Raw genomic sequence first — 26,323 nt, 5'->3', positions numbered from 1 at the left:
GCCACATTTTGTTACATTACAGCCTTATTCTAAAATGGATGAAAAAAAATCTATACACAATACCCCATAATGACAAAGCGAAACCAGGTTTAGAAATTTTTGCAAATGTATTACAAATGAAAAACAGAAATACCTTATTTACATAAGTATTCAGATTCTTTGCTATGAGACTTGAAATTGATCTCAGGTACATCCTATTTCCATTGATTATCCTTGAGATGTTTCTACAACTTGATTGGAGTCCACCTGTGGTAAATTCAATTGATTTGAATTGATTTGGAAAGGCACACACCTGTCTATATAAGGTCCCATATTTGACTGTGCATGTCAGAGCCAAAACTAAGCCATGAGGTTGAAGGAATTGTTCGTAGCCCCCGAGACATGATTGAGTTGAGGCACAGATCTGTGGAAGGGTACCAAAATATTTCTGCAGCATTGAAGGTCCCCAAGAACACAGTAGCCTCCATCATTCTTAAATGGAAGATGTTTGGAACCACCAAGACTCTTCCTAGAGCTGGCCTCCAGGCCAAACTGAGCAATTGGTGGAGAAGAGCCTTGGTCAGGGAGGCGACCAACAGTGTTGGAAAAGTACCCTATTGTCATACTTGAGTAAAAGTGAAAGTCTCCCTGTAAAATAGTACTTGAGTAAAAGTCTAAAAGTATTTTGTTATAATTATACTTAAGTATCAAAAGTAAAAGGATAAATAATTTCAAATTCCTTATATTAAAACACACCAGACAGCACGATCTTCTTGTTTTTTAAATGTACCTATAGCCTTGGGGCACACTCCAACACTCACACATAATTTACAACCTAAGCATTTGTGTTTAGTGAGTCCGCCAGATCAGAAGCAGTACGGATGAGCAGGGATGTTCTCTTGATAAGTGTGTGAATTGGACCATTTTCCTTTCAAAATGTACTTTTGGGTGTCAGGGAAAGTGTATGGAGTAAAAAGTACATAATTTTCTTTAGGAATGTAGTGGAGTAAAAGTAAAAGTTGTCAAAAATATAAATAGTAAAGTAAAGTACAGATACCCCCAAAAACTACTTAAGTAGTACTTTAAAGTATTTTTATTTAAGTACTTTACACCTCTGGTGACCAAGAACCCAATGGTCACTCTAACAGAGTTCGAGAGTTCCTCTGTGGAGATGGGAGAACCTTCCAGAAGGACAACTATCTCTGCAGCACTCCACCAATCAGGCCTTTATGGTAGTGGCCAGACGGAAGCCACTCTTCAGTAAAAGGCACATGACAGCCCTCTTGGAGTTTGCCAAAAGGCACCTAAATACTCTCAGACCATGAAAAACAAGATTATCTGGTCTGATGAAACCAAGATTGAATTCTTTGGCCTGAATGCCAAGCATCACGTCTGGAGGAAACCTAGCACCATCCCTACGGTGAAGCATGGTGGTGGTAGCGTCATGCTGTGGGGACGTTTTTCAGCAGCAGGGACTGGGAGACTAGTCAGGATTGAGGCAAAGATGAACGGAGCAAAGTACTGAGGATTCCTTGATGAAAACCTGCTCCAGAGCCCTCAGGACTTCAGACTGGTGGATATTTGATATTCTCTCTGGGGAAACCAAACAATCATACCAGCATGACATCATAGACTGGAAACTTGCCTCTGATTGAATGCCGATAGGCCACTACCTATATATTACTGTGTAGCAGTGTTTCCCAACTCCTGTCCTCGAGTACCCCCAACAGCACACAGTTTTGTTGTAGGCCCCACCTGGACAAACTCACCTGATTCAACTCATCCAGGGCTCGATGATTGGTTGACAAGTTGAATCAAGTGAGTTTGTCCAGGGCTACAACAAAACTGTGTGCCTTTGGGGGTACTCAAGGACTGGAGTTGGGAAACTGCTGCAGGGCCAGCTCCAGGCATAAGCGACAGTCAACTTACTGTTGAGTAGTAGAATACACAAGATGCAAGTTCGAAATGTGGTTGTGCATCAGCAGTTTTCCTCTTGTTTTGTCAGTCACTGACAGTCACTCAATTAGCCCATGTCAGCTGACAATTTTTAGATTGATAAATTAATCTAGTCAGTTTGCTAATCTTGTAGTAGTCATAGCCGAATTACCGACCGGGCAAGCAGGGCACGTGCCCAGGGGCCCTGACCTCCAGGGGGCCCATACTGATTTTGTTTGTCACTCTCACTCAGATATCATTAACATGGAATAAGTCATGTGTAGAATTGCAGGAAATTAGCTTTAAAACTACAGAAAATTCTCTCTGCCCCATTGCAAAATGTGTAGAACTGCAGAAATCTTGCTTTAAAACTTAAAATGTTCTCTCTGTTGTCAAGAGGGGGGCCACCAAAAATAATTGCTCACTTGGTGGGAGGCCCCCCAACCAAATATTGCTTCATAGGGCCCCCCAAAAGGCTAGAGCTGGCACTGCTGTACAGGATGTCAAAAGCTGTCCCTTAAAATTGAGCACAGTACCAGAATCTATTTTAATTCTGAGGAAAGTGTCCCACACCAGCATAGGACAATGAAGAGACAAACACAAATCTCAAATATTTTCTGTCATTATTACAAAATGGATTTATATACAACAGAAATAACAAAAAAAAGCTACATCCAAATGTCCCGTTTATGTATCAAATAGCTGATCCAACCATTGTACCCGAATGCTACCAAATGCCCACCACATTGTATCCCTACTTCAGTTCAATTTAACACACAATCCTTCCTATCATGATTACAAAAGGCACAATGGTATTACAATCAATAGTAGCCTAATCACTATAGCTCACAGTCAGCTCCAATTCTTCATCTTTACATCCTCCATTAGTTTCTTCCTGTACTTGAGCATCTCCTCCAAGTTTTTACATTGCAGGGCCTCCTGTAGAGACATCAGCTTGGTGCCTGGGGGCAACGTGACAGTGGACCCGCCCGGCTGCAGCATCTCCAGAGTCAGGGAGAAGGAGTTGCGCATGTCCGGGCACACAGGGAAGAGACAGGCGTTCCAAAGACTACAACTCGATGTGTCACCAGAGAACCTCAGGCTCTCGGGACTCAGGCCCCACTTGGCCAGGCACTCGACCAAACTGGCCCCGAACAGGTTCAAGCCCCCCATATTCGCAGGGGACCCCACGCTCTTCTTGAGGTCATCCTCGATGCCGAAGGTGACGGTAACAAAACCGGTTTGGCCCTCCCGGTTCACGCAGAGGGAGTGCATGAAGGTTCCATCAGGCACTTTCAGGCCCGCACCTACCCAGCAGCCGCTGAGTATGGTCCGCCCGCCAACATGAGCGCCGGCCTCCAGCCTGCAGTACTCTACCACCGAGCCTGGAGTTAAAGAGCAGCCGGGCTTCACGTCACTGAGCATCACACAGCAGACCTTAAAGCTAAAGTTTTGGCTGTAGCCTAGCACCTTGTATAGTCCCAGCTCACCCCTCAGGCACGGGTCCTCTGTGAGGTAGAAGAGGTACTCTGTGGTGGTGCCAATGTGGTAAAACTTGGAGTGGTTGAGAGCCACCAGGTTGAGCGGGGTTCCCTTAAGGCAGTGGAAGATCTTCTGACGCATCTCCACCAGGTTGCTCTCCTGCTTGGTGACATTGGCAGTGTTGTTGGTGTAAGCCACCGTGGCTTGGGGACCCAGGGCCTGAAGGAAGTCCCCATAGGCATCTATCTCACAGCCCAAAGGACCCACTTCTCGGAATAGACTAAGCAACGGCATTGCAGTGTTGTAATCTACATAATATGTACTGTCTGTGTACACAAACTCTGCATCACTCAGAAGTGACATACAGCTATCCTGACTCTTACACACAGCACCGTTTTCATGCATCTTCTTGACGCTAGGTTTGTGCAGAAAATGGAGGCAGGTCCTGTATTCCATGTCGGCCAATACAGACTTCTCCTTCTGGTCCAGCACAAAGACTCCGTGGGTTGTTCCAATGGAGATGGGAGAGGGATGGGCTAGAGCAGTGAACCCAGACCTGTCAAACCTGATGTTCTCATCCTCCGCTATACTGTAGAGCTCTATGCAATCTGCACTGGTTACCAGCACACCCGGTTTCATGTGCTTGGGTAAATCCACAAACACGGCCAGTTTGAGCTCCAGCATCTGGTAAGGAGGGTCACCCAAGGGCATGGGGGTGAAGATTTTCCCCAGGGCACTGGCATTGGGCAAACGCTGACTGAATCCACCTAGGAAAATCAAAGTTATTTGAACAATCAAAAATATACGCCATTTAGCAGAAACTTTTTTCCAATGTGACCTACAATAGACTTACAGTAGTGCTTGCATAATTATGTTCAATAATATAGGCCTACCTTACACTTATATCACTTTTACATAATTTCCAATTAATATACAGTTTTACCATGTAATGAGCGATTATACCTGCATGAATCAGAAGGATCCTGTATCCACCCAGAGCCTTCCCATAGATGTCTTCCAGCCGTTGCAAAGAGTACAGTGTTGCGCCTCCATTTCCTGCGAGAGAAGTTCAATTCAGTCAAAGTGTACCAAGGTTCTCCGAATAGGAATCTAGGATCAGGTCCTCCTTGTCCATGTAATCTTATTCAATGTGATTCAAAAGGCAAAACTGGTCCATAATCAGCACATAAATCAGGATGGGTTATCCTCACCTATTTTGGCTCCAGGTGGATCTGAGAACACGTGATATGAAATGCCAAGTGGGATCTCTTTCCTCCCAAGTTTCTCTGAGATCTGAAGTTCGTATGCTTCTCTCTGGTTGTCATCTACAGCGGTTAAAACAACTAGATCCCAAAACTCTCCAGGTTGCACCTGCTTACCTAAATGACAAGCAAACATTACTTAAATGACACTGATAGCCTATGACTGGTGACTAGGCTACTGTTGCCTATCAATCAATCTGTCAATCAAATTTTGTAGAAGTCACTGTCCTAAAGCTTTTACATTGAACCCTTCAAGTTTGAATAGTTACAACAGGCTACACTTACCACGTAATGTATCGAATCTCTCAAGTTTCTCCATTGTTGCAATTTGCAACTTTTTACTTCCTTGTTCGTTCATTCTCCTGGCTCAAAGTCAAGTGGTCTAATGCATACGAAACAGGCATCCGCAAAACAACTAACATCACATTTGCGTCATTCAATTTTTAAATGTAGCATATTCAGTTCTTGTGGATATGGAATGGATTGAAATTGAAATGTTCTGACTCGAAACTGCTGCAGTGATGTCACCTGCCTAATTTCCGGGTCTAGTCACATGATTATTATTATGCCCGAGAGCTACAATCAGAGAGGGAGGAGGATGCGAGATAACCCACTCCCTCATTTTTTTCTCGTTCATATACATTCAACGAACTAAGTAGACCAGGCCCAGCTGCTATCGCATTGGTGTCTATGGGACCTTTAAGTAGACCCGGAAATTTGAAAAAAAAAATCAATGGTAAAGGACATCTTTATTTATCCACCATATTTGACCACAACGTTGTACAAGGCTGCCAAAAGTTGCCATATTGTCTGGCAGCGAGAGACTAGTTACGAAGTAACGAATTATTTAATCGATTCAATGACACAGAAGGTTTTAGCCCAGCGATTCTCAACTGGTGTGTCGAGAAGTTTTGAGTGGATTGGCGGTGTCCGAAAAAAAAAAATATATATATATATATAGGGATTATTCAATAAAGTCATTGTTGTCATTCAACAAGAGACGAATAATTTTAATGCACATTTGTTTTCTTGAGAAATACTGCACCAGAAATACTGCAATTAATGACCGATTTCTTGAGTGATTTTAGATTAATTCTGGCTATTTTGAGGAAGTGTAAACTGCCTATGGCGTCTCAAAATGGACAAACAGCACTATTGCCGCTTTTTAAAATGTATTTAACCTGGCAAGTTAGTTAATTACAATGACGGCCTACCCTGTCTATGCTGAGCCAATTGTGCACCGCCCTATGGGACTCCCAATCACAGCCAGATGTGATACAGCCTGAATTCAAACCAGGGACAGTAGTGACACCTCTTGCACTGAGATGCAGTGCCTTAGACTGCCACTTGGGAGTTTTTCAAGGGAATGTCGGGAGTATGCGAGCACATTCGTCTTTATAAATAAATCCATCAGAAGTGGACACCTGCAAGAACATGTTTGATATAGTGCTACAGAAGGCCGAAAATGACATTGATGAGCAGTGGTGTGTATCCATGGAAGCCAAGAGAAGCCAGGCTTTCCCAAAAAATATATATAAAAATTAATAATAATTTATCTTTTGTCTCTCGTATTTTTTTGTGTTTCATAATTTTCCTTCAATTCGCAAGAGGCTGAATGTATCTCACAGGAGAAACATCCAGGGGAGCGAAACAGCGCCCCTCTGTCTCTCTACTTGAAGGCCATCTATCTTATGCTGTCTTGTCCAAACGAGTATGACATTGTTGCCGTCCGTTGCATTAAATGTAAGCGAACTCAGTGAGCATTTGGCAACACTTGACAAAAAAACTATAAAACATTTGCCAATCAGCTTTTAGCTCAACTGTGAATGGTCCTGCCTGAAAAAAATAGTCAAAGGAAGCCAGCTTGGATTTGGCATCTCTCCAATCAAATCACTTAGATAACATAAACAACTTGAATTGTTGCGTCTCATTGTGCTGTTGTCCTCTGGTGGCTAGCTAGCTAGCTAAAATGGTCCCTTTCCTAAATTACCCATGGATGGAGATAGTGATTTGGACTTGTGGTTTTACTTAGTTCTCTGTACTGGCCAATGATTATAATGGCGATTCTGATCCAACCATTAATTCATACATTTTTGTACCCTTGGCCTGTGAGGGTGGAAGTGCAATATGTAGCTAGATGTAGAAGGCTAATGTTAGCTAGCTCACGTTGTCCATGAATGGAAGTTAGACTAGGACAACAAAAAATAAAAGCTTGTACTGTATGACAGAGTGATAGATGTTTCATCAACAAGAAAGAGAGGAGGATGACATTGGCGTTTCTCGACAAGTAGGGTGAATCAACATGTTTTTCTACTTGCACGAACGCACTCGCGCACACACACATACGCACTCGCGCACACACACATGCGCAATCAGAACCACGGCCAGACACATCATATTTAGCTTATGTAGATTAGACTAAATCGTTTTTGGTATCTTTTAGTTGACACTGTATTAGACTAAGCAGAGGTGATTTGATGATGTTGAAGTTGAAATGGTGCTGGAATATTGGAGGCAGCTCCTGTTTTCTTTGCGACGTGTGGTAAATCTCTGTGGTTCTAAATCAATAGTTGGTTAGTGGTCCGAAAATGGCAGAAACATTAACTTGCTTGATCATGCTGTAGGTCATGTAACGGTTTAGTCGCAAGGCATATGCATTAACAGGTTACAGAGCAAACAAAGCAATTGTCACAACACATAGGGGGGGGTTGATGAGAAGATGTCATCAATCTTTTTTTTGAGAAAGCCATTGATAAAAAGGCTGCCCGGCCCCAAAACAGCCCTGCTGGTAACATCAATGAGACAGTCTTTGGGCTCGTGGGGACCGTCCTGGAGAAGATGAAGAGAAAGAAGAGTGCACAACATGTGGATTTGAGTTCGGAGTCCACTGCCCCCGGCACTGAACCCAGAGCATCTTCAGAAACCTCCGAGATCTGAGGTGCGGTGACCACCACCGAGTTCACGCCTGTGGGAGCCCAGTGGGAGTGAGATTTTTGGAGGGAAGGAATCCTTGCCTTCTGGCTGACCCATATGTGGTGTCAGCAGGAGCGCAACTTTGGCTTTAGAAGTGGGGGAGGACATAATTACTATAAACAGCCTACCCGACCGCTCAGAGGTGTCTGAGGGGGGGGGGGGGGGGGGGTAGAAATGCAATTTCAGAATGTCATGTCCTCCCCCTGTCCCCAGTGAAAGTTGTGCCCCTGCGTATCAGGGTGGGTGGAGAAGAGGTTGGGGACTGTTAAATCGTGATGATTGTGTGTGTGTTGTGTGTTTTTTGTCCAGACGGAGCAGGCACCACGTGCCTCGGGACAAGACCTGTGACTTGCGTTGCTTTCCGGATCAGGCCACCATTGAAAGGAGTGGTAACTCGAATGATGTTAAGTGTTGAGGAGGACCAACTGAAATGGAAGATTCCCAGTGTCTGTGATGCCCGCCGTTTGGAGCGACGCAGACCTGGTGTAGAGCGTGGTGAAACAGAGAAGGCGTTGTCTGTCCTGCTGAGTTCTGATGCCGTCTTTACCCGACAAAGTCAAGTTAGCATGTGTCAGTTATCCCGTGAGAGCTTTTGTCCCAAACCCATTACAGCTGGCCAAGCTTATGCTTATGTTGCAGCAGGGCGTTAGGAGGGAGATTCATAGAAGTGAAGAAGTGTACGGGAGGGCATGAGAGTAGTATCAACCCACGTATCAATGTAGATGTTGAATTAACGTCTGTGCCCAGTGGGGAAGGTGTCGTATGCTGAGACAGTGAAGAGAGTAGTAGAGGAAGGTGGGTCCAGGGTGAGGGATCCTAAGAGGCTCTCTGTGAGTAGGCCCGAGGCCAATAGAGAGTGATAAGAATAACATGTGTTTCAGTGAGGTTGGCGTCTTAGCGTATATAGCCATGGTTTATCATCTGTACTGCAGAAAGTGAACATAAATCACAGAAAATATATGTTGTGGTGGCAGCGTCAGAGAAGTACTTGGGTGTAAGATGTGTTACTGCAGAGGAGTTACAAGTTGTGTTGGCTGCCAGCCTGGTGTAGGATCAGATAGAGTCAAGTGGTAGAATAGTGGTGAGGTTTTAATGGGTGTAGGGTTAGATGGTAGGGCAACTCTTCTTCCCCTTTTCCTGCCCTTTTTTTCTCTTCCCTTTTGTGTCACAGTTTAACGAATTCACACTCCAGAACAGTAGGCGGAAACACGGGGCTCGATAAGAGAAATAGATGAAAAGGAACGGCCTCAAACTCCAGCACGGTAGGTGGCGTGTATGCACCTTTCTGTTGGTTGCGATCTGCCTACACAAATTTAAAGAAGAAGAACAAGGAAAAAGTGTCAGCAGGCAACAAGGTGTGGACATCATATCCATCACAAAACAAGCAACAGGGTGAGTTGTAAAAACGAATGTAACGAAGAGCTTTTGGGATTTTGCCAGTGTTTGGGAAGCTACTCTTAAAATTTAGTTTACCAAGCTACCAATGATTTCACACTGGACGAAGTTAAGCTACACTAAAGCGACCCTTAAGAAAATATAGTTTACTCAACTAAAGTTTCTTTAAAAAGGTAGTTGGCTACATCCAAACTACTTTGTGATGAATCATCATATCTAAATCTTCAATGTCATAGACTACAAAATTGCAAAAACAAATAACTTTGTAGTCATATATAGACTACAAAATTGCAACAACAGATCACTTTGGAGTCATATGTTAACAGAATGTGTAATTAAGCCTATTAACACAAAAATGTTAGGTCTGATGCCGACAAAGAAAGCAAATGATTGTCTAACTCACCCATATGTTTTTTATTTTTGCAAAATAAGTAGTGTGTAGTGTCCAGTAGTTACACCGCTACATCACAAAAAAAGTAATTTATTACTAAAAACACTACCAGGATTTGAATTTAGTTAAACTACCACCAAGGCACTGCAAGATGTAGTTAAATTACTAGTTTAGCTACATGTAACTATACTCCCCAACACTGGATTTACCATTAAAGTTTTTGCTCACTCAGGTCAGGGCTGCCATGTGTAAAATGCGCAACATAGGCTGTAACAGGCAACAGACCAAAGCAATTGGGCTAGTTAGTGTAGGACTAGTTGTGATGCTTGTAGAAATGTGTATGCTAAAGGTTCAATGATGAATGCAGTCCAATTCATAGCGTACATTCAGAGAAACATTTATTTTCAACATTTAGTCATCCGTTCGTTTCTTTCAGGAAAGTAAATAGCCCTAGCCCCATTACCTACAGCTGTTGGTAGTCTTTTATTGAAACTGGACAAAATGTTATGAGAATAACTTTGTCTTTTACTTGATAGAAGGTGACAACAAAGCGAGAAACACACCTTGCTTGCTCTCTGCCTCTGCAAAGCCAAACCTTTGTAGGTGTGCATATTAATTGTAGCCATGACAACATGAAACATATTGATGTTCACTGACACTGGGATGGCAACACTGAGCAGTGAATACCTTAATTGTTATCAGAAATCTAATTCTCAACAAAAAAAGCTACATATTTAACTTGATATTTTATTTAATATCATTGTAGGATCTTTTCTTTATTGGCAACTTTTGGTTTTATTAACTTTTTGTGAGATGTCATTTCAAACAAATGTGGCTAAGCTACTATTGTAATATTCACGACTAGCCTATAATATATCTCAACAAATTAGAGGGAAAATATGAATACCCCTGGAGAAAATGATTCACTCAATACCCATAGGACTTTATACTGAGCCATGGGCAGGTTTGGAACAGGAAGAGAACGAAACTGACCCTCAACAGGTTGTAATGGCAGCTTACTGCTGAAAAACCTGGACAATCGGGCATGCTGCAGGTCATTTAGAATATGCATCTTGGTGGACAATTTCGTAACCAAGATAGATTCTCTTATTGCATGTGTGCATTTATTGAATTAGGACCTAATTAGGACCTAAAAGGAGATCGGGTACTTCCATTTTTTTTAAGCCTAACCTTTTTTTAACCAGGAAGTCCCATTGAGGTCAGACAACCTCTCTGGATACGACTCAATTCACGTGATATTTATGTGTTGTATCGTATTCCTTCGCAATACCTGGATGCTACTGTCTCTATCTTTTGTGTATGTGATTGTTTAACATAGTGATCCATTTATATTCTGTATCGTACTATAACATTTCTGAGTCATGACTAATATCTTGCTCTCTTAAACGTTTTGTCCCAAATGACACCTTATTCACTATAGTTCCATACAAGCCCCATTGGGCTCTGGTCATGAGACACAGCCTTTGAGTTTTACGGATGCTTTGGATGTGTCAGACTTCTACACCTTTTTTTAAAAGGAGTTTTACATTATGTGTAACAACATGTGTGTTAAATGTGTGAAACAACATGTGTGTGACGTGTGGAACACTTGTTCTACATTTTGCAGAACATGAAATGTGAGCATGATGCATTCTAGCTCTGGTCCAGGGCATTAGTACACATGTTCCTCCACTAGTGTTCATGAGGTACACTAGTGGTGGAACGAGCACTAACGCCCTGGACCAGAGCTAGATGTTTTCCATCTGTCTTTTCCAATGCCTGGCGTAGTGTTCTAGGACAGCCTGAGATGACTCCAGCTTCTCCATGATAACAACATGGGGACTAGGAAGAACATTGAGGATCTGTCAGGCCGTCCTAACCTCACAGCGTTGACCCTCTACGACAAAGCCCCCTGTGCTTAAAGGGTAAATACAGACACTGCATCGTCAACAGCATCTGGTTACTGAAGACCCTGGATAACTCTGTGATCGCTGACGAGGAGATCATTGAAAACTGGAAACTCATCAGAGGGATGCATTGAGGACAGGTACTGTACGGTCAACAGGTGGATTGTATCTGTTCTCTACCTCTAAATGTACCTTAATCTCTTCATTGTCATTCAGAATGATTTTGAAACTCTTTATAAAGCCAACATAGATGCTTCACATGACATTTATAATCATAATGTATGAAATATGTTAAAACAGACTCTTTTCCTCCCCACCACCTACATAGCATCGCAAGCTCACTGATAATTTGAGAGGCATCTATGAAGATCTTATAGTCGCTGCCTCTGGTACCCCCCGGTATCTATCCGCCATTGCAGCGCTTGTCAAGGGTTAAATGCCATGTCCAGTTTTTTGGGGGGGAATTTATTTCTCTTTTATTCTGTTTATGAAACCACAAGGTGTAAGGAACAAGGGAGAGGTCAAACAAAAGGGGTCACTGGTCTATTGTGTTTATTGTTCGAGTGAAATCATGGCTATTTATTCACCTCGTAGCGTCTACTCATGTTGAAATACCTGTTGTGAAGCAAAGTGTATTTGGCTCATTCTGAGATTAGACAGTGCACTAGTCTCCCAAATCAAAATCACAAATACAGTAGATGTATATCTCGACTACATGATTCGAAAGGCAAATGGTGGATTAAGAATGTGATTTAAGGAGGTAGAAAATAGCCTATTGTAAAACAAATTGCATGTAAATACTCCTACTTGAACTAGTCTGCTTTTTTATCCACAGTTCGGTAGCAAGTGACAAGACAAAAACATGTACAAACATGTCAGACTCAACTGCATAGCAAACCAGTTTGCATACTTCTCCTGTTCATAGGGCTACTAACTGTTTAATGTCCAGATAAGACCTAACTAAACACAAGTATTGTTATTAAGTATTGCACGTAAAATCAAAAGATGAGGTGAGTTCGATATAATATTATACAAATGGACGTTCACCAGCTGACAGTCTTGAGAGATAAGAGTAACCTGTAGTGTGGAAATGTACACTGGTCTGGAAGATCATGATGTAACATCAAAGAGAGTAACAAACATTAGTAATCCCAAAACTAGTCCCACATTTGAAAATCCCACATTTTAGAAATGCAAAAGTACAGATTTCCTTGGCAGTTGGGGTCGGGGGATATCCCAGAACTGGCGTTCTCAGGTCTCCCAATGATAAGAGGGTGGAGAGGGTTAGGCTGTTCCTCAGTACAGAAGGGGTGTAAAGGGAACTAGCCCTCCTGGTCCTTTCCAAGTGCACATATTGGTAGGGGTGCAGGGCAGCAGGACGGTGTCATTCAGTATCAAGGCAGAAGGGTGCTGGGTGATACCATCTTTCACAGGCCAGAGTGGTGCAAGGCGGCCAGGAGAAAGGTACCATTCTATCATAGGTCAAAGGGGGAGCGCTTCCAGGACTGTACCATTTGTGACAGGACAGAGGGGATCAGGATGATACCATTCCGTCACAGGTCAGAAGGGGGCAGGGTGGCTAGGCTGTCTCTGTTCTCCTCTCTGTACTTGCTGCAAGAGTGAAAGGTGCCGTAGAAGCTGGAAGAAAGGCCTGCAATGTCGTTGGAAATATAATGGAGGACTCCCGGTGTGGCCTGGTTGTAGTAGGAGATCTGAGACAAAATACACAGAGACAATGAGATCAGTGGTCCATATAGATTTCCACATGCTCAGCTTATAGAATAAGGGTGAATACACAGTGTGAAGAAAATAAGCACAGTTAGCCTGGTCCTAGATCTATTTGTACTGTCTTGTCAACTACGGTCATTGTCATGTTTGACATGAGAACGACCAAAGTAGGCTTTACAGCACAAACAGATCTTGGACCAGGCTAGCTTTTCGCTGAGCTAACAAAGAGCCCCATTGGCCCACCCTGAGTCGGACTCCTCGCAGATACTGAAGCCTGCACAGAGAACTTCTCCCCGGGTGTATTCCTTAGTGGCAGGGCAATCAGGTATGGGTCCCTAAGAGAGACAAAAGAGGCAGATTGTACCATTAAAAATGTGACATGGACATGAAATCTGGAAGGTGTAGGTGCACTGTGGGATGCAGTCAAGCAACATTTGGGGGTACAACCAAATCTGGGTCAGTTAGGGTGCAGTGAGAGAACAGAAAAATAAATGCAGTGCCATTGGACATTCGTAAGGATTATGGAAGCATTGGGGAACAGTGGCCAAGCAACACCAACAAAAAAGCATACTGGTGATTACGGGAATTAAGTCCTGTCCCTTTCCCCCCTTACTGACACACGGAGTGGCCACACGGTTGATGGTGTCATTCTCTCTGCCTGGACGATCACATCACATTGTCTACATTGGGCAAAAGGGACAAGTGGAGGTTTCAATCCAAGGATAAAGACTGGTTATGACTACTTGTGACTGTGTTATAATTAGTTGTAAATAACTGTTGTGACCAATGAATGTATATATATGAATGGACAAAGCCATCGATCACATGACACCATTCATTCCTATGTGAAGCCTCAACAGTGCAATGAAGCAAAATGAAGTCGGTTAAGATGATGTTTCATGGAGAAACTCATTACTCACTGAGTAGCTCAAATTGAAGGCTGCCATTAGCAGGGTGCCAAATTATCCTTAGAGCTCTTGTGTGCCATTTTAGAATAATCTGTTCAAGGACATACATCTGATGTATTAGAGGCAAATATTGTTTTTTTTACATGAATATTGCCATTTTTCCATAAAGGGGGACCCTGTTTTCTGCAGTACTGTGGTGGGCCTTGAACTTCCGAGGCTTAAATGAGAGGGGCAGTCGTTCTCCCGTGGTTGTGACTAGCTGTGTTTACTTAAAGTAACACGTTAGAGTAACAGATTAAAGTAACGCGTTAGAGTACTCAAATTACCTTGTGATAAAGAGTAACTTAACACGTTTAGTTTTTCAATTTAAGTAATGAGTTAATTCAAATAAGCAAATCGTTACTTTGAAATATTATTTCCCTTTTTTCTTTCCCCTAAGTTTACGCTCTTGCTGTTTCTACAAGAACGTTGTGGTGGGAAGCTAGCTAGCAATATGGCAGACACAACAGGCGTGGAAGTATTCACAGTATTTTGAATTGGAAGAAGAAAATAAAAACACATCAAATGCAAACTGCCTTTCAACTGCGAAGAACTTAACTTCAAATATCAAGAAGCACCTTCAGGCCAAGCAAGACTGGTGGAGAAAGACCCACGCCTGCCGATTGCCATTAATGCTGAGGATGACGGTGCTTCTGCTCCAAAACAGCAAAAGCTAGATTTCTGTTCGGCTAAACCTGGAACTTGAAATTGCATGCGTTTGATGATTGTAAATATTGTAATTCCTTTGATTGCATGCCATTTGTTTTAATGCAACCAGGTTTTATCTGACAGAAGGCATTTGTGGTCAACAGTTTAATGCGTAGGTTTATTATAATTTTCATGTCAAAATTTAAAGTCAGGCTTGTTGTGAATTAATAGCCTGTATTAATTGGCTTTAATGTGTATATTTAATTTCATAAAGCTGCCTAAATGTTGGTTTGGATTTATGGACAATGTTCCTTTGATTCGTTGGATTTATCAAGATGGAATTCTGTTGTGATGCAGCACTTTTTTTTGCATTCATCATACATTTTGATAGTTTAATGTGGAATTTTGTTAGAACACTTTGACATAAGCTATTATTTATACATTTTTATTATTTATACATTGTGTGTGTGTATATATATATTTCTCCTCCATCACACATTTTTATGTGGAACAGTTCCATTTCAATATAGGCTACTGAACTATAAAGGTACAATAATGCAATTTCAAAAATACTTTGTTTATTGCAAAATACACGGTTCAATTTACTAAAACAACTGTAACAACTAGGCTATTAGGAAATATGACAGAGATCTCGGTCTTGAGCTACTCTTTACATGCTGACTAGACTGGGCACACACGTGCGTCCACCATCGCGTGCATGTTGATTTTGTCCATCCACACCAGAAGCGATCTGGACACGCAGGATGAAATATCAAAACGAACTCTGAACCAAATATATTGATTTGGGGACAGGTCGAAACACATGAAACATTAATGGACATTTAGCTAGCTAGCTTGTTGTTGCTATATAATTTGGAAATTGCTCCCAAGGATGAACCAGACTTGTGGAGATCTACAATTTGTTTTCTGAGGTTTTGGCTGATTTCTTTTGATTTTCCTATGATGTCAAGCAAAGAGGAGTTTGAAGGTAGGCCTTGAAATACATCCACAGGTACACCTCCAATTGACTCAAATTATGTCAATTAGCCCATCAGAAGCTTCTAAAGCCATGACATCCTTTTCTGGAATTTTACAAGCTGTTTAAAGGCACAGCCAATTTAGTGTATGTAAACGTCTGACCCACTGGAATTGTGATACCGTGAATTATAAGTGAAATAGTCTGTCTGTAAACAATTGTTGGAAAAATGACTTGTCATGCACAAAGTACATGTCCTAACCGACTTGCCAAAACTATAGTTTGTTAACAAGAAATTTGTGGAGTGATTGAAAAACAAGTTTTAATGACTCCAACCTAAGATTATATAAACTTCCGACTTCAACTGTACATGTACATATTCCCATTCACCCCTTTAGATTTGTGTGTATTAGGTAGTTGTTGGGGAATTGTTAGATTACTGCAATGTTGGAACTAGAAGGACAAGCATTTCGCTACACTCGCATTAACATCTGCTAACCATGTGTATGTGACAAATAACATTTGATTTGATTTAGATTTAAAGACAGGTGTGCCAAGCTTATAGCGTCATACCCAAGAAGACTCGAGGCTGTAATCGCTGCCAAAGTTGCTTCAACAAAGTACTGAGTAAAGGGTATGAATACTTATGTAAATGTGACATAAGTTTTTAAAAGTTTTTTTATACATTTGCTAAAAATTTCTAAAAAACAGTTTTTGCTTTGTCCTTATGGGATATTGTGTGTAGATTGATGTTGGGAAAAAACTATTTAATCAATTTTAGAATAAGACTGTAACGTAACAAAATGTGGAAAAAGTGAAGGGGTCCGAATACTTCCTGAATGCACTGTATGTGTACATTTATTTTGCAACTCTCCCGCACACAATGCGGCCAGCATGTTAGATGGTTAAGCGGATTGTTCCACTTTGAATATCCCTCAAGTGCTAAGTAGACAAGCCATTCTCTACTGGGCATAACAATGACCAACACGCGCAGGGCATTTTCAGAGGGTTTTCTGTTTTTGGTAACTCAAAAGTAATGTAACGACTAAGAAGTTACTTTCCACAGTAAGTAACGGTGTAACGTAACAACGTACTTTTCATGGCAGTAACATTGTAACCTAACAAGTTACTTTTAAAAGTAACGTTCCCAAACACTGGTTATGACTAGCTGGGAGTTTGTTGTTACTAGCTCTAACTAGTTACTACTTGTGTCCGTGTTATGACTAGTGGTGACTGTTGTGGCTACAGTAGTTGTGAATAGATGTGACTGTTACCCACGGGTAATGCCTGTCCCACTCATGTCTCCTGCGCAGGTCTGAGAGCAGATGGAAGGCCTGTTCAGCGGGGACGTTGACATGAGTCTCTACCTTAAAACAAAGCATTTGGTTCTCCAGAGTGTGCAGACTGACCTGGGAACAGATCAGGAAGGAGGGGGTTAAACCATGGAAATTACTATAGAATCCATATGGGTTTAAACAGAGCCTTGTAGGGTTCTATTCATATACTGCTAGATCATTAAATCATTGACATTTAGTGCAAGTGGAAATGTTATACGTAGCTCCTTTAAGAACGCAGTTGACTTGTTCCACATTGCTTCCATCCAACCTAATCTGAATTTGAAAACACTCACTATGACTGTGCATTTTCAGCTGGCCATCGAAAGTCATAATTGGATTAGCCGGTAGGGAGGAGAGGGGAGAGTTAGCAGGAAACAAACAATCCTATGAGCTTATTCTAATTTAGTTGAATAACGTTTCTAACGATTGATGCCTTTATGTTTAACTGTTCCACAAACGAGACGTACCTTGTTTTTCCTCAGAGCTCAACATTCAGTTGCATGGAGCAGCCATTATTTTCAGTGCAGACACATTGTTGTAGCTGAGATACAGCTGAGAAAGAAACCGGTTTGGATTCTTCCGTGTAAGTGTGTGTATATGTGTGTGTGTTTTGTCTTACCTGGTTGCTGATGTCCCAGGGTACAGACAGAGGCACCTCCGTTTGTTTGCAGGAGATAATAATATATAATGTACTTCCTGTAAACATATAGTGATCTCATAACAGACGGGATTGCAACTTGAGTTTTCATAAAACTGGTCAAATGGAAAGACACACGGCACAACTATGGTTTAACGCTTACCCTAACTCTAACCATAAACCTAACCCTGCCGTAACCATAGCAAGTGGTTGCAACAGTTGATAGTTTGTCGATAGTGTGAGCATCTGTAGATCATCTATAAGGGACTGTCGAAATGAAGTGTGACCGGGAATAGCACAGATTTTGCCTCCCCTCTTCCCTCCCCTCCTCACCTGTCCAGTCGGATTTTCTTCCTAGCGATAGCCTTCTTGTAGTGTCTTTCCCCATCCTGAGAATAAAATAAAGAAGTGAATTTGGGACCTGGCTTTCACCGTTATGCAAGGAAATTGAATGAGCAGAGGCATTTTGTCTCTTGACATTACTGTAATGGCATTTCTCAATCTACATTCTAAAATGGTACATTTGGATCCTGGATGGTGACTGGTTGATAGCCCCTCACAATAATCTACAGGTAATGCCTGTTAACAGTTCCATTTGAATTATCAATGTGCATCTACTGTCCCACAGCCAGGCCAGTCAATTCATAAACTTTATCTCCACATGAAAAAAGCATCTCAACATTATCTCCCCATGCTTCTAGCCTAGCATCTGGTTTGCAACAGTGGGGGTTTGTCTAAACCTTGCTTCCTGCCTCTCCGACCTCTGCAATAAATGTTTCAAATTACAAATGTGATTTCCACCTTGCCATAGAGAATGAACATGTCCGGATGAGACAGACCGCTTCTCTGAGCCAGGCGAATTCATGCATCAGCATTCCTTATTATGGATACATCCAAATAAATGGCATTAGAAACAAAAGTAAAACAAATTAATATACACATAGCTTGCTGTCATTTCAGCTGTTCAATGTGATTGTGTAAGCTTTAGTTGTCTAGCTAGCAAAGGAGAAGTGCCAGCCTGCATAGCAACCTTTTTCGCTTAGAATGGACGATGACCGTCCACTTGACCTAGCAATCATGCCAATAGAAGGGACGACCAGTCCGCTTGGCTAGCAACCTCAGAAATAGAACAAACAACTGGGTTTTGTCCAGACTATATCGCCTGGTGGAAGGATGAAATAAAAAATAATTGACTCATTAAAATAACATTTAATGAAAGTCGTTAATAATTTGACGTTAATATTTTTTTTAATACAGTTGAAGTCGGAAGTTTACACCTTTGCCTCCTTGTTCGCACACACTTTTTCAGTTCTGCCCACAAATGTTCTATTGGATTGAGGTCAGGGCTTTGTGATGGCCAATCCAATACCTTGACTTTGTTGTCCTTAAGCCATCTTGCCACAACGTTGGAAGTATGCTTGGGGTCATTGTTCATTTGGAAGACCCGTTTGCGACCAAGTTTTAACTTCCTGACTGTCTTGAGATGTTGCTTCAATATATCCACATGATTTTCCTGCCTCATGATGCCATATATTTTGTGAAGTGCACCAGTCCCTCCTGCAGCAAAGCACCCCACAACATGATGCTGCCATCCCCATGCTTCACGGTTGGGATGGTGTTCTTCGGCTTGCAAGCCTCCCCATTTTTCCTCCAAACATAACGATGGTCATTATGGCCAAACAGTTCTATTTTTGTTTCATCAGATCAGAGGACATTTCTCCAAAAAGTACGATCTTTGTCCCCAGTTACAAACCATAGTCTGGCTTTTTTTATGGCGGTTTTGGTGCAGTGGCTTCTTCCTTGCTGAGCGGCCTTTCAGGTTATGTCGATATAGGACTCGTTTTACTGTGGATATAGATACTTTTGTACCTGTTTCCTCCAGCATCTTCACAGGGCCCTTTGCTGTTGTTCTGGGATTGACTTGCACTTTTCGCTAAAGTATGTTCATCTCTAGGAGACAGAACACGTCTCCTTCCTGAGCAGTATGACGGCTGCATGGTCCCATGGTGTTTATACTTGCGTAATATTGTTTGTACAGATGAACGTGGTACCTTCAGGCGTTTGGAAATTGCTCCCAAGGATGAACCAGACTTGGAGGTCGACAATTTGTTTCCTGAGGTCTTGGCTGATTTCTTTAGATTTTCCCATGATGTCAAGCAAAGAGGCACTGAGTTTGAAGGTAGGCCTTGAAATACATCCACAGGTACACCTCCAATTGACTCAAATGATGTCAATTAGCCTATCTAAAGGCATGAGATAATTTTCTGGAATTTTCCAAGCTGTTGAAAGGCACAGTCAACTTAGTGTATGTAAACTTCTGATCCACTGGAATTGTGACAGTGAATTATAAGTGAAATAATCTGTCTGTAAACAATTGTTGGAAAAATTACTTGTGTCATGCACAAAGTAGATGTCCTAACCAACTTGCCAAAACTATAGTTTGTTAGCAAGAAATTTGTGGAGTGGTTTAAAAACAAGTTCAAATGACTCAAACCTAAGTGTATGTAAACTTCCGACTTCAACTGTATGTTGCTAACCATTTGATAAAAGCAATAAGGTACTCAACCCATGAATTATGGTGAATAAGACACTCCTAAGGGTTATTTCCCTATTATAGCCCTTAGCCGTGTGTTATTCACTATTCTAAACTGGGTGGTTCGAGCCCTGAATGCTGTTTGGCTGACAGCCATGGTATATCAGACCATATACCATGGGTGTGACAAAACATGTATTTTTACTGCTCTAATTACATTGGTACCAGGTTTATAATAGCAATAAGGCACCTTGGGGGTTTGTGATATATGGCCAATATACTACGGCTAAGGGCTGTGTCCAGCCATTCCGTGTTGCGTTGTGCCTAAGAACAGCCCTTGGCCGTGGTATATTGGCCATATACCAATCCTCCTCGGACCTTATTGCTTCATAATCCACTGGTTCTCGTGCCTTATTGCTTTATTGACCTCCATAAACACATACATGCACACTTTCTTGCACGTACACTACCTCTCTCTCAAACACAGACACGCATACTCGCACACCCCCCACACATACAAACTGTCTCTCTCCACAGGTACAGTAGCCTGTGCATCAGAAGTAATCTGTAGAACTCACCACCAGTTTGGGTCGTATCTGGGGCAACGTGCGTGGCTTTCTGCCTTTGTCCAGCACCTCAAAAGGTCATAAAGGCGACGTTGATGTGCCGCAATGCACCCTGATAGGCCTCTGCACACACACCTACCTACCTCCATACTGAAACATAACACACAGAGGCACACACACACACCGACAAGCAAACACACATTGACAGGTTAAATGAGACCAGTTTCCCATTTCTTGTTTGTTGTTAGTCCAGTAGCTATACTGAACAAAAATATAAATGTAACATGCAACAATTAACGAATTTACTGAGTTACAGTTCATATGAGGAAACCAGTCAATTGAAACAAAAGCATTAGGCCCTAATCTATGGATTTCACATGACTGGGAATACAGATATGCATTTGTTGGTTACAGATGTTTTTTTTTAAAGAAAATGGGCCTCACAATGGGTCTCAGGATCTCATTGTGGTATTTCTGTGCATTCAAATTGCCAATCGATAATCGCCTGCCCATATCATAACCCCACCGCCACCATGGGGCACTCTATTCACAATGTTGACATCAGAAAACCGCTCGCCGGTGGCGCAGTGGTTAAGGGCGCTGTACGCAGCGCCAGCTGTGCCATCAGAGTCCTGGGTTCGCGCCCAGGCTCTGTCGTAACCGGCCGCGACCGGGAGGTCCGTGGGGCGACGCACAATTGGCCTAGCGTCGCCCGGGTTAGGGAGGGCTTGGTCGGTAGGGGTGTCCTTGTCTCATCGCGCACCAGCGACTCCTGTGGCGGGCTGGGCGCAGTGTACGCTAGCCAAGGTGGCCAGGTGCACGGTGTTTCCTCCGGCGCATTGGTGCGGCTGGCTTCCGGGTTGGATGTGCGCTGTGTTAAAGAAGCAGCGGCTTGGTTGGTTGTGTATCGGAGGACGCATGACTTTCAACCTTCGTCTCTCCCGAGCCCGTACGGGAGTTGTAGCGATGAGACAAGATAGTAGCTACTACAACAATTGGATACTACAAAATTGGGGAGAAAAAGGGGTAAAATTCAAAAAAATAAAAATAAAAAAAAAATAAAAAGAAAACCGCTCGCCCACACAACGCCATACACATGGTCTGCGGTTGTGATGCCGGTTGGATGTACTCCCAAATTCTCTAAAATGATGTTGGAGGTGGCTCATGGTAGAGATATGAACATTCAATTCTCTGTCAACAGCTCTGGTGGACATTCCTGCAGTCAGCATGCCAATTGCACGCTCCCTCAAAACTTTAGACAACTGTGGCATTATGTTAGGTGACAAAACTGCGCATTTTAGAAGCCTATTATTGTCCCCAGCACAAGGTGCACCTATGTAACGATCATGCTCTTTAATCAGCTACTTGATATGCCACACCTGTCAGGTGGATGAAGTATCTTGACAAAGGAGAATGCTCTAGTGAGCACAGGGATGTAAATAAATACATTTGTGCACACATTTTCTGAGAATTAAGCTTTGTGTGTATCGAACATTTTTGGGATCTTTTATTTCAGCTCATGAAACAGGGGACCAACACTTTACATGCTGCATTTATATTTTTGTTCAGTTTTCTTACATGTTTCGTTTACATTTTTGTTCAGTGTACTTTTCAGACTAATTCCTTCTCACTTGTTCTTGAAGGCATTATTAACAATGGCCTTCAGCACCAGCCGGTCACCAATGTGAGATGGAGCCCGAAAGGGGAACATGTCTATGGTCCTCAGGGTGGGGTGGGCGCTACACAGACGGCTGGAGAATGGATGTGTGTGCGAAAGTGGGGAGAAAGAGGGAGAGAGAGAGCGAGAAAGAGGAACAGGGAAGGAGGGAGGAAGGGAGGGAGGGAGACTTAATCCATCTCACGTCTTCTACAGAGGCTCAACCCTGTTGTGGCCAATCTACTACAACTACATCCACATTTTGACACAATAAGAAACCTCAGTATCTCCATGAGTTTAGAAAGACGGGCAGGTCACAGATATAATAGGACTCAATGGGCTGCGATGGTGGCCACGTTCTCCATCCAGGCCATGATCTGGCCAGCCGACGGTGCCGACCTGGTGGTTGGCATGGGGCGGCAGCACAAGCGCCACGCTCTCTACCTGCGTCCGCTCGGCTGGCACTGGGTCCTTGTACTCCTCGCAACACAAGTACGCACACACACACGCACGGGAGCGCAATGCAACTGCTCTGGACAACAGACTGTGGCATGGGTGTGACTACATTCGAGATAAGAGGGAAATTGGACGTTTAAAGCATTTTGTGACCTTCCTAGTCCGGTCATGTTAGTTCCAACGCTTCCTGTTTGTACTGTACCTAGTTGAGCTGTGCTGCTGCTCAGTAGGTCTGTGATGATCTCAGCGGGGATCAGTCTCATCCTCCTCCTCCTCTCTGCCGCGATGCTGTACTCCATCTGCTCTGCCTGCGTCCGTGGAATCACCTGCATCTGCACACGCACACACAGAGTGTTGGTGGGCGATGTGTGTCCTCCTATTGGAGCATGACATGTTGATATGTCCAACACGGTCAAACTAAGATGGGTGCTTTCTCTCCCTTTTTCTCGCTCTTCAGCCCTCACCTTCCCCGCCTCAGTACGTCGCACCACAAAAGATGGCAAAGGCATTGCACACGTTCCACTGGCAATTACTGAACGGGTCCTCACAGCTCACCGCGATGCCCACCTGAGGGTAGTGCCCACATGGCATCACATCCAGACACCAGGCAGTGTGTCAGATATATTTTTTACAACACATCTATTACTAAGGCAGCATCCCAAATGGCACCCTATATGCCCTATGGCAGTGGTTTCCAAACCTCTTCACTCTGCCCCCTCCTACCCCCATTCCATCAATGGGTAACCCCCTCCCCCACGCCACATCTATTTCTATGGGCACAAGCACTGTACATCAAACAAACTGTACACACACCATGTTTGTTGGTAGAGAGAAAATGTTGCAGGTTTAAAGCTAATTTCCTGCTATTCTATACATTTTGCCATGGGGTGGAGATTTTTTTTTTTATTGTTGCCATTTTTAAGATAATTTCCTGCAATTCTACACATTTTGCCATGTCTTGTGTGTATTCATGTGATATCTGAGTGACTCAAACATAACATCAGAATCCATGGGCTAAAAACCTAGTTAAAAAAAAATTAGCCGATATGGGCTAGTTGATCTGGACATTATTGACAGGTTAGAAATAGCTCTCTAAGGTCTGCATTGACAAAAGGGAAACCTGCTGAGGCACCACCCAATTTCAAAATTGCACCTTGTGCCTTGTACAATTACAACTTTCAAGAGTAAGTTGAAAGCCCGACTTGAGTTCCTGCGCCTTCCCCGCCGATGCCTCACGCCCCAGAGTTTGGGAAGCACTGCCCTATGAGCCTTGGTTAAAAGCAGTGCACTATATAGGGAAAGGTATCCCATTTGGGATGCAGATTAAGTAATTAGTGAAATAAACAGAAGATGCTACTGTAAAGAACACATGATCTAGACCAGTATCATCTATTGGGAAGCAGCAGTATGTATGCAAATATTGTTTTGTATACATTATTCATTATATCAAACCAACTATTCCATGGATTCACATTGAAGCTGCTTCAGTAGCAGGTTCATCCTGCCCAGATGTTCCACAGAGAGGTTTAAACGATCGTTTTTACCCACAGCCATGAGGCTTTTTAATGACTGTAATGGGTTAACGTTTATACCAGGTCTTTCTATTGGAAAATGTTGTCTGTTTTCCCCAGAGTAGCACTTGAATCAGACTATTATTTTAGGGACACTACGGTTGGTGCATGTGCCTTTGTCTTAATCTGTTCATGATATAATAAAAAAATTATGTGTTGGTCATTGTTGCGTGTTCTGTCATTGTAAGTCATTGATGATGCATGCTGTGATAAAACAATTTCCCAAGTTGGGATTAATAAAGTAATACTCTATACTCTCTCTCCTTTGTACTACACAAAGATAATAATACAAAAAAAAGATGTCCCCACAAACCTTCATACTGGATGTGAAGGCTCTGTTGACTTTCGCTTTGATGTTGACAACCTGTCTGACTCTGCGTGCAAACAGACAGAAGCATTTATATTTATATAATCAACATTGGACAGTGGTTACTGTGTAAACAGAAGAATAGCAGGCCCTCCTTTCTGTGGCTGAGCAAAAGGCAGTATAAACATACTGAAAAGGTTTGTTTTAGGGAGTGAAAGACTTACCCTATAGTGTGGTCAAAGTGGACGTCATCAACAGAGTTGGTAATACAGGGAGACCCTGCGTGTCTTTCAGCTGTGACAACATAGAAGAACATAGCTATTACATACTGGACAGCAGGGGCGCAAACTGTCACTGGGGACAGAGGAGACATGTCCCCTCCACATTCTGAAATTGTATTTTTGTCCCCCCCCCAGTTTTATCATTGGAATGTGATACAAATCGAGGCAACGGTGTGCTTTAGGACCATGCGGACACCTCCGAGCATCAGGTAGGCTGTTTGGAGTGTTTATCCGACTGGATCATTTTTTAAATAATTATTATTATGTTCCCCCCACTTCTAAAACCAACGTTGTGCCCCTGCTGGACAGTATAAATCCCCTGTGGGGCTAACACGACTCTATGGCTGTTGATCTAAATCCACGTCTTGGAGGGCTCCAGTCAGTCAGTCTGCATCCCAAATGGCAACTTAGTCTATATATAGTGGTTTTCTTCCATTTGGTGCCTAATGAACACAACCCAGGTCTAGAGGGACCACTTTCTCTTTAGAGGTCATACTATGAGGTCAGAGGTCATAGCTCACCAGACAGACAGGCTGTGGAGTCCATCCACTTGAGCAGCTGGCCTACACTGACCAGTCTTGATCTAGTGCAGTGGTATTCACACTTTTTCAGCAGAGACCCCATTTTTATGCCAGAATTTCTTGCAACCCCACCCACCCCAATTACACAATTTTAAAAATGTATATTTTTACATCAACAAAACCTTCAATTCATTACATTTGAGTGTATCTTATCAAAATGAAAAGAAACCAATAAATATAGTTAATCAAACCATTTTTCTAATTATCTTTCTCAAAAATGTTTGTATATCGTCCCATACAGTTAGTTCTGTACTTTCGCGATCCCACTGCGATTTGGTCACGGATCATAATACAACATGGCATTGACCCCAGGCTCAATTGTTACCCGAGATTTAGCTGTTTGGTGGACGAGATTATATATTATAACGTTTCCTCATCATAAAGGTGCTCCTAGAATAGTTTTAAAACACAAACAAGTAATATTGTAGTTGTATCAAGCTCTTTGAATATATTATTTAATTATGCAAAGGTCTTAATAGCACCACATTCATCACATTCGTGGAAATCCTAATATATCATGACTAGGTATGAGGAAAACAGAACAAAACAGTTTTTTTTCCTGTCTGAAAACAATTTGGCTCTCAGCAGGATTTGGCTTTGATCTGTCTAAAACAATGCTCGATGTGAACAAGAGGCAATTCCCACCCTAAACGACTGTGTTTACACAATGGGTCTCATCTAAATTTCAAAAATAACTTCTGAAGGAGTCACATTTTTCAATGAAACAAATAACTAAATAATTTATTGCTGTTTTTTACAGTTCAATTCGCTCAA

General features: G+C 42.4%; 2 protein-coding genes across 3 annotated transcripts; both read right to left on the bottom strand.

Annotated features, from left to right (window-relative positions):
- Positions 1 to 2,520: 2,520 nt before the first annotated feature.
- Positions 2,521 to 5,208, bottom strand: LOC139410083 (fucose-1-phosphate guanylyltransferase). Its single transcript, XM_071155520.1, has 4 exons — positions 4,944 to 5,208; positions 4,608 to 4,775; positions 4,360 to 4,452; positions 2,521 to 4,163 (listed from the first exon to the last, which is right to left on the bottom strand). Exons 1-4 carry the CDS (start codon positions 5,014 to 5,016, stop codon positions 2,767 to 2,769), a joined length of 1,731 nt encoding a protein of 576 aa, XP_071011621.1. The 5' UTR covers positions 5,017 to 5,208; the 3' UTR covers positions 2,521 to 2,766.
- A 6,651-nt stretch (positions 5,209 to 11,859) lies between these two features.
- Positions 11,860 to 24,752, bottom strand: LOC139409004 (acetyl-coenzyme A thioesterase-like). Of its 2 annotated transcripts, XM_071153607.1 has the most exons (10): positions 24,694 to 24,752; positions 23,274 to 23,376; positions 23,012 to 23,141; positions 20,709 to 20,846; positions 17,931 to 17,986; positions 17,580 to 17,656; positions 16,902 to 17,032; positions 13,670 to 13,732; positions 13,296 to 13,387; positions 11,860 to 13,036 (listed from the first exon to the last, which is right to left on the bottom strand). In XM_071153607.1, exons 4-10 carry the CDS (start codon positions 20,843 to 20,845, stop codon positions 12,885 to 12,887), a joined length of 708 nt encoding a protein of 235 aa, XP_071009708.1. In that variant the 5' UTR covers position 20,846; positions 23,012 to 23,141; positions 23,274 to 23,376; positions 24,694 to 24,752; the 3' UTR covers positions 11,860 to 12,884. The 2 variants fall into 2 exon arrangements, with proteins under 2 accessions (XP_071009708.1, XP_071009709.1); XM_071153608.1 differs by lacking the exon at positions 13,670 to 13,732.
- Positions 24,753 to 26,323: the final 1,571 nt, after the last annotated feature.

This window comes from Oncorhynchus clarkii, chromosome 5, assembly GCF_045791955.1.
Source record: "Oncorhynchus clarkii lewisi isolate Uvic-CL-2024 chromosome 5, UVic_Ocla_1.0, whole genome shotgun sequence".
In the NCBI taxonomy this organism is placed as follows: domain Eukaryota; kingdom Metazoa; phylum Chordata; class Actinopteri; order Salmoniformes; family Salmonidae; genus Oncorhynchus; species Oncorhynchus clarkii.
This window is presented reverse-complemented; position numbering and strand designations above follow the sequence as displayed.

What these genes read in the sequence shown, in the direction of transcription:
- LOC139409004 (XM_071153607.1), bottom strand. Translation starts at nt 20,845, where the DNA reads ATGGAGGTAGGTAGGTGTGTGTGCAGAGGCCTATCAGGGTGCATTGCG. An exon ending in GAGTGGGACAGGCATTACCC is followed by an intron (nt 13,733 to 16,901) that starts GTGGGTAACAGT and finishes TGCCCAATGTAG; the next exon opens with ACAATGTGATGTGATCGTCC. An exon ending in ACCGTGTGGCCACTCCGTGT is followed by an intron (nt 13,388 to 13,669) that starts GTCAGTAAGGGG and finishes TGTCTCTCTTAG; the next exon opens with GGACCCATACCTGATTGCCC.
- LOC139410083 (XM_071155520.1), bottom strand. Translation starts at nt 5,016, where the DNA reads ATGAACGAACAAGGAAGTAAAAAGTTGCAAATTGCAACAATGGAGAAA. An exon ending in GAGATTCGATACATTACGTG is followed by an intron (nt 4,776 to 4,943) that starts GTAAGTGTAGCC and finishes CTTGTCATTTAG; the next exon opens with GTAAGCAGGTGCAACCTGGA. An exon ending in GATCCTTCTGATTCATGCAG is followed by an intron (nt 4,164 to 4,359) that starts GTATAATCGCTC and finishes TGATTTTCCTAG; the next exon opens with GTGGATTCAGTCAGCGTTTG.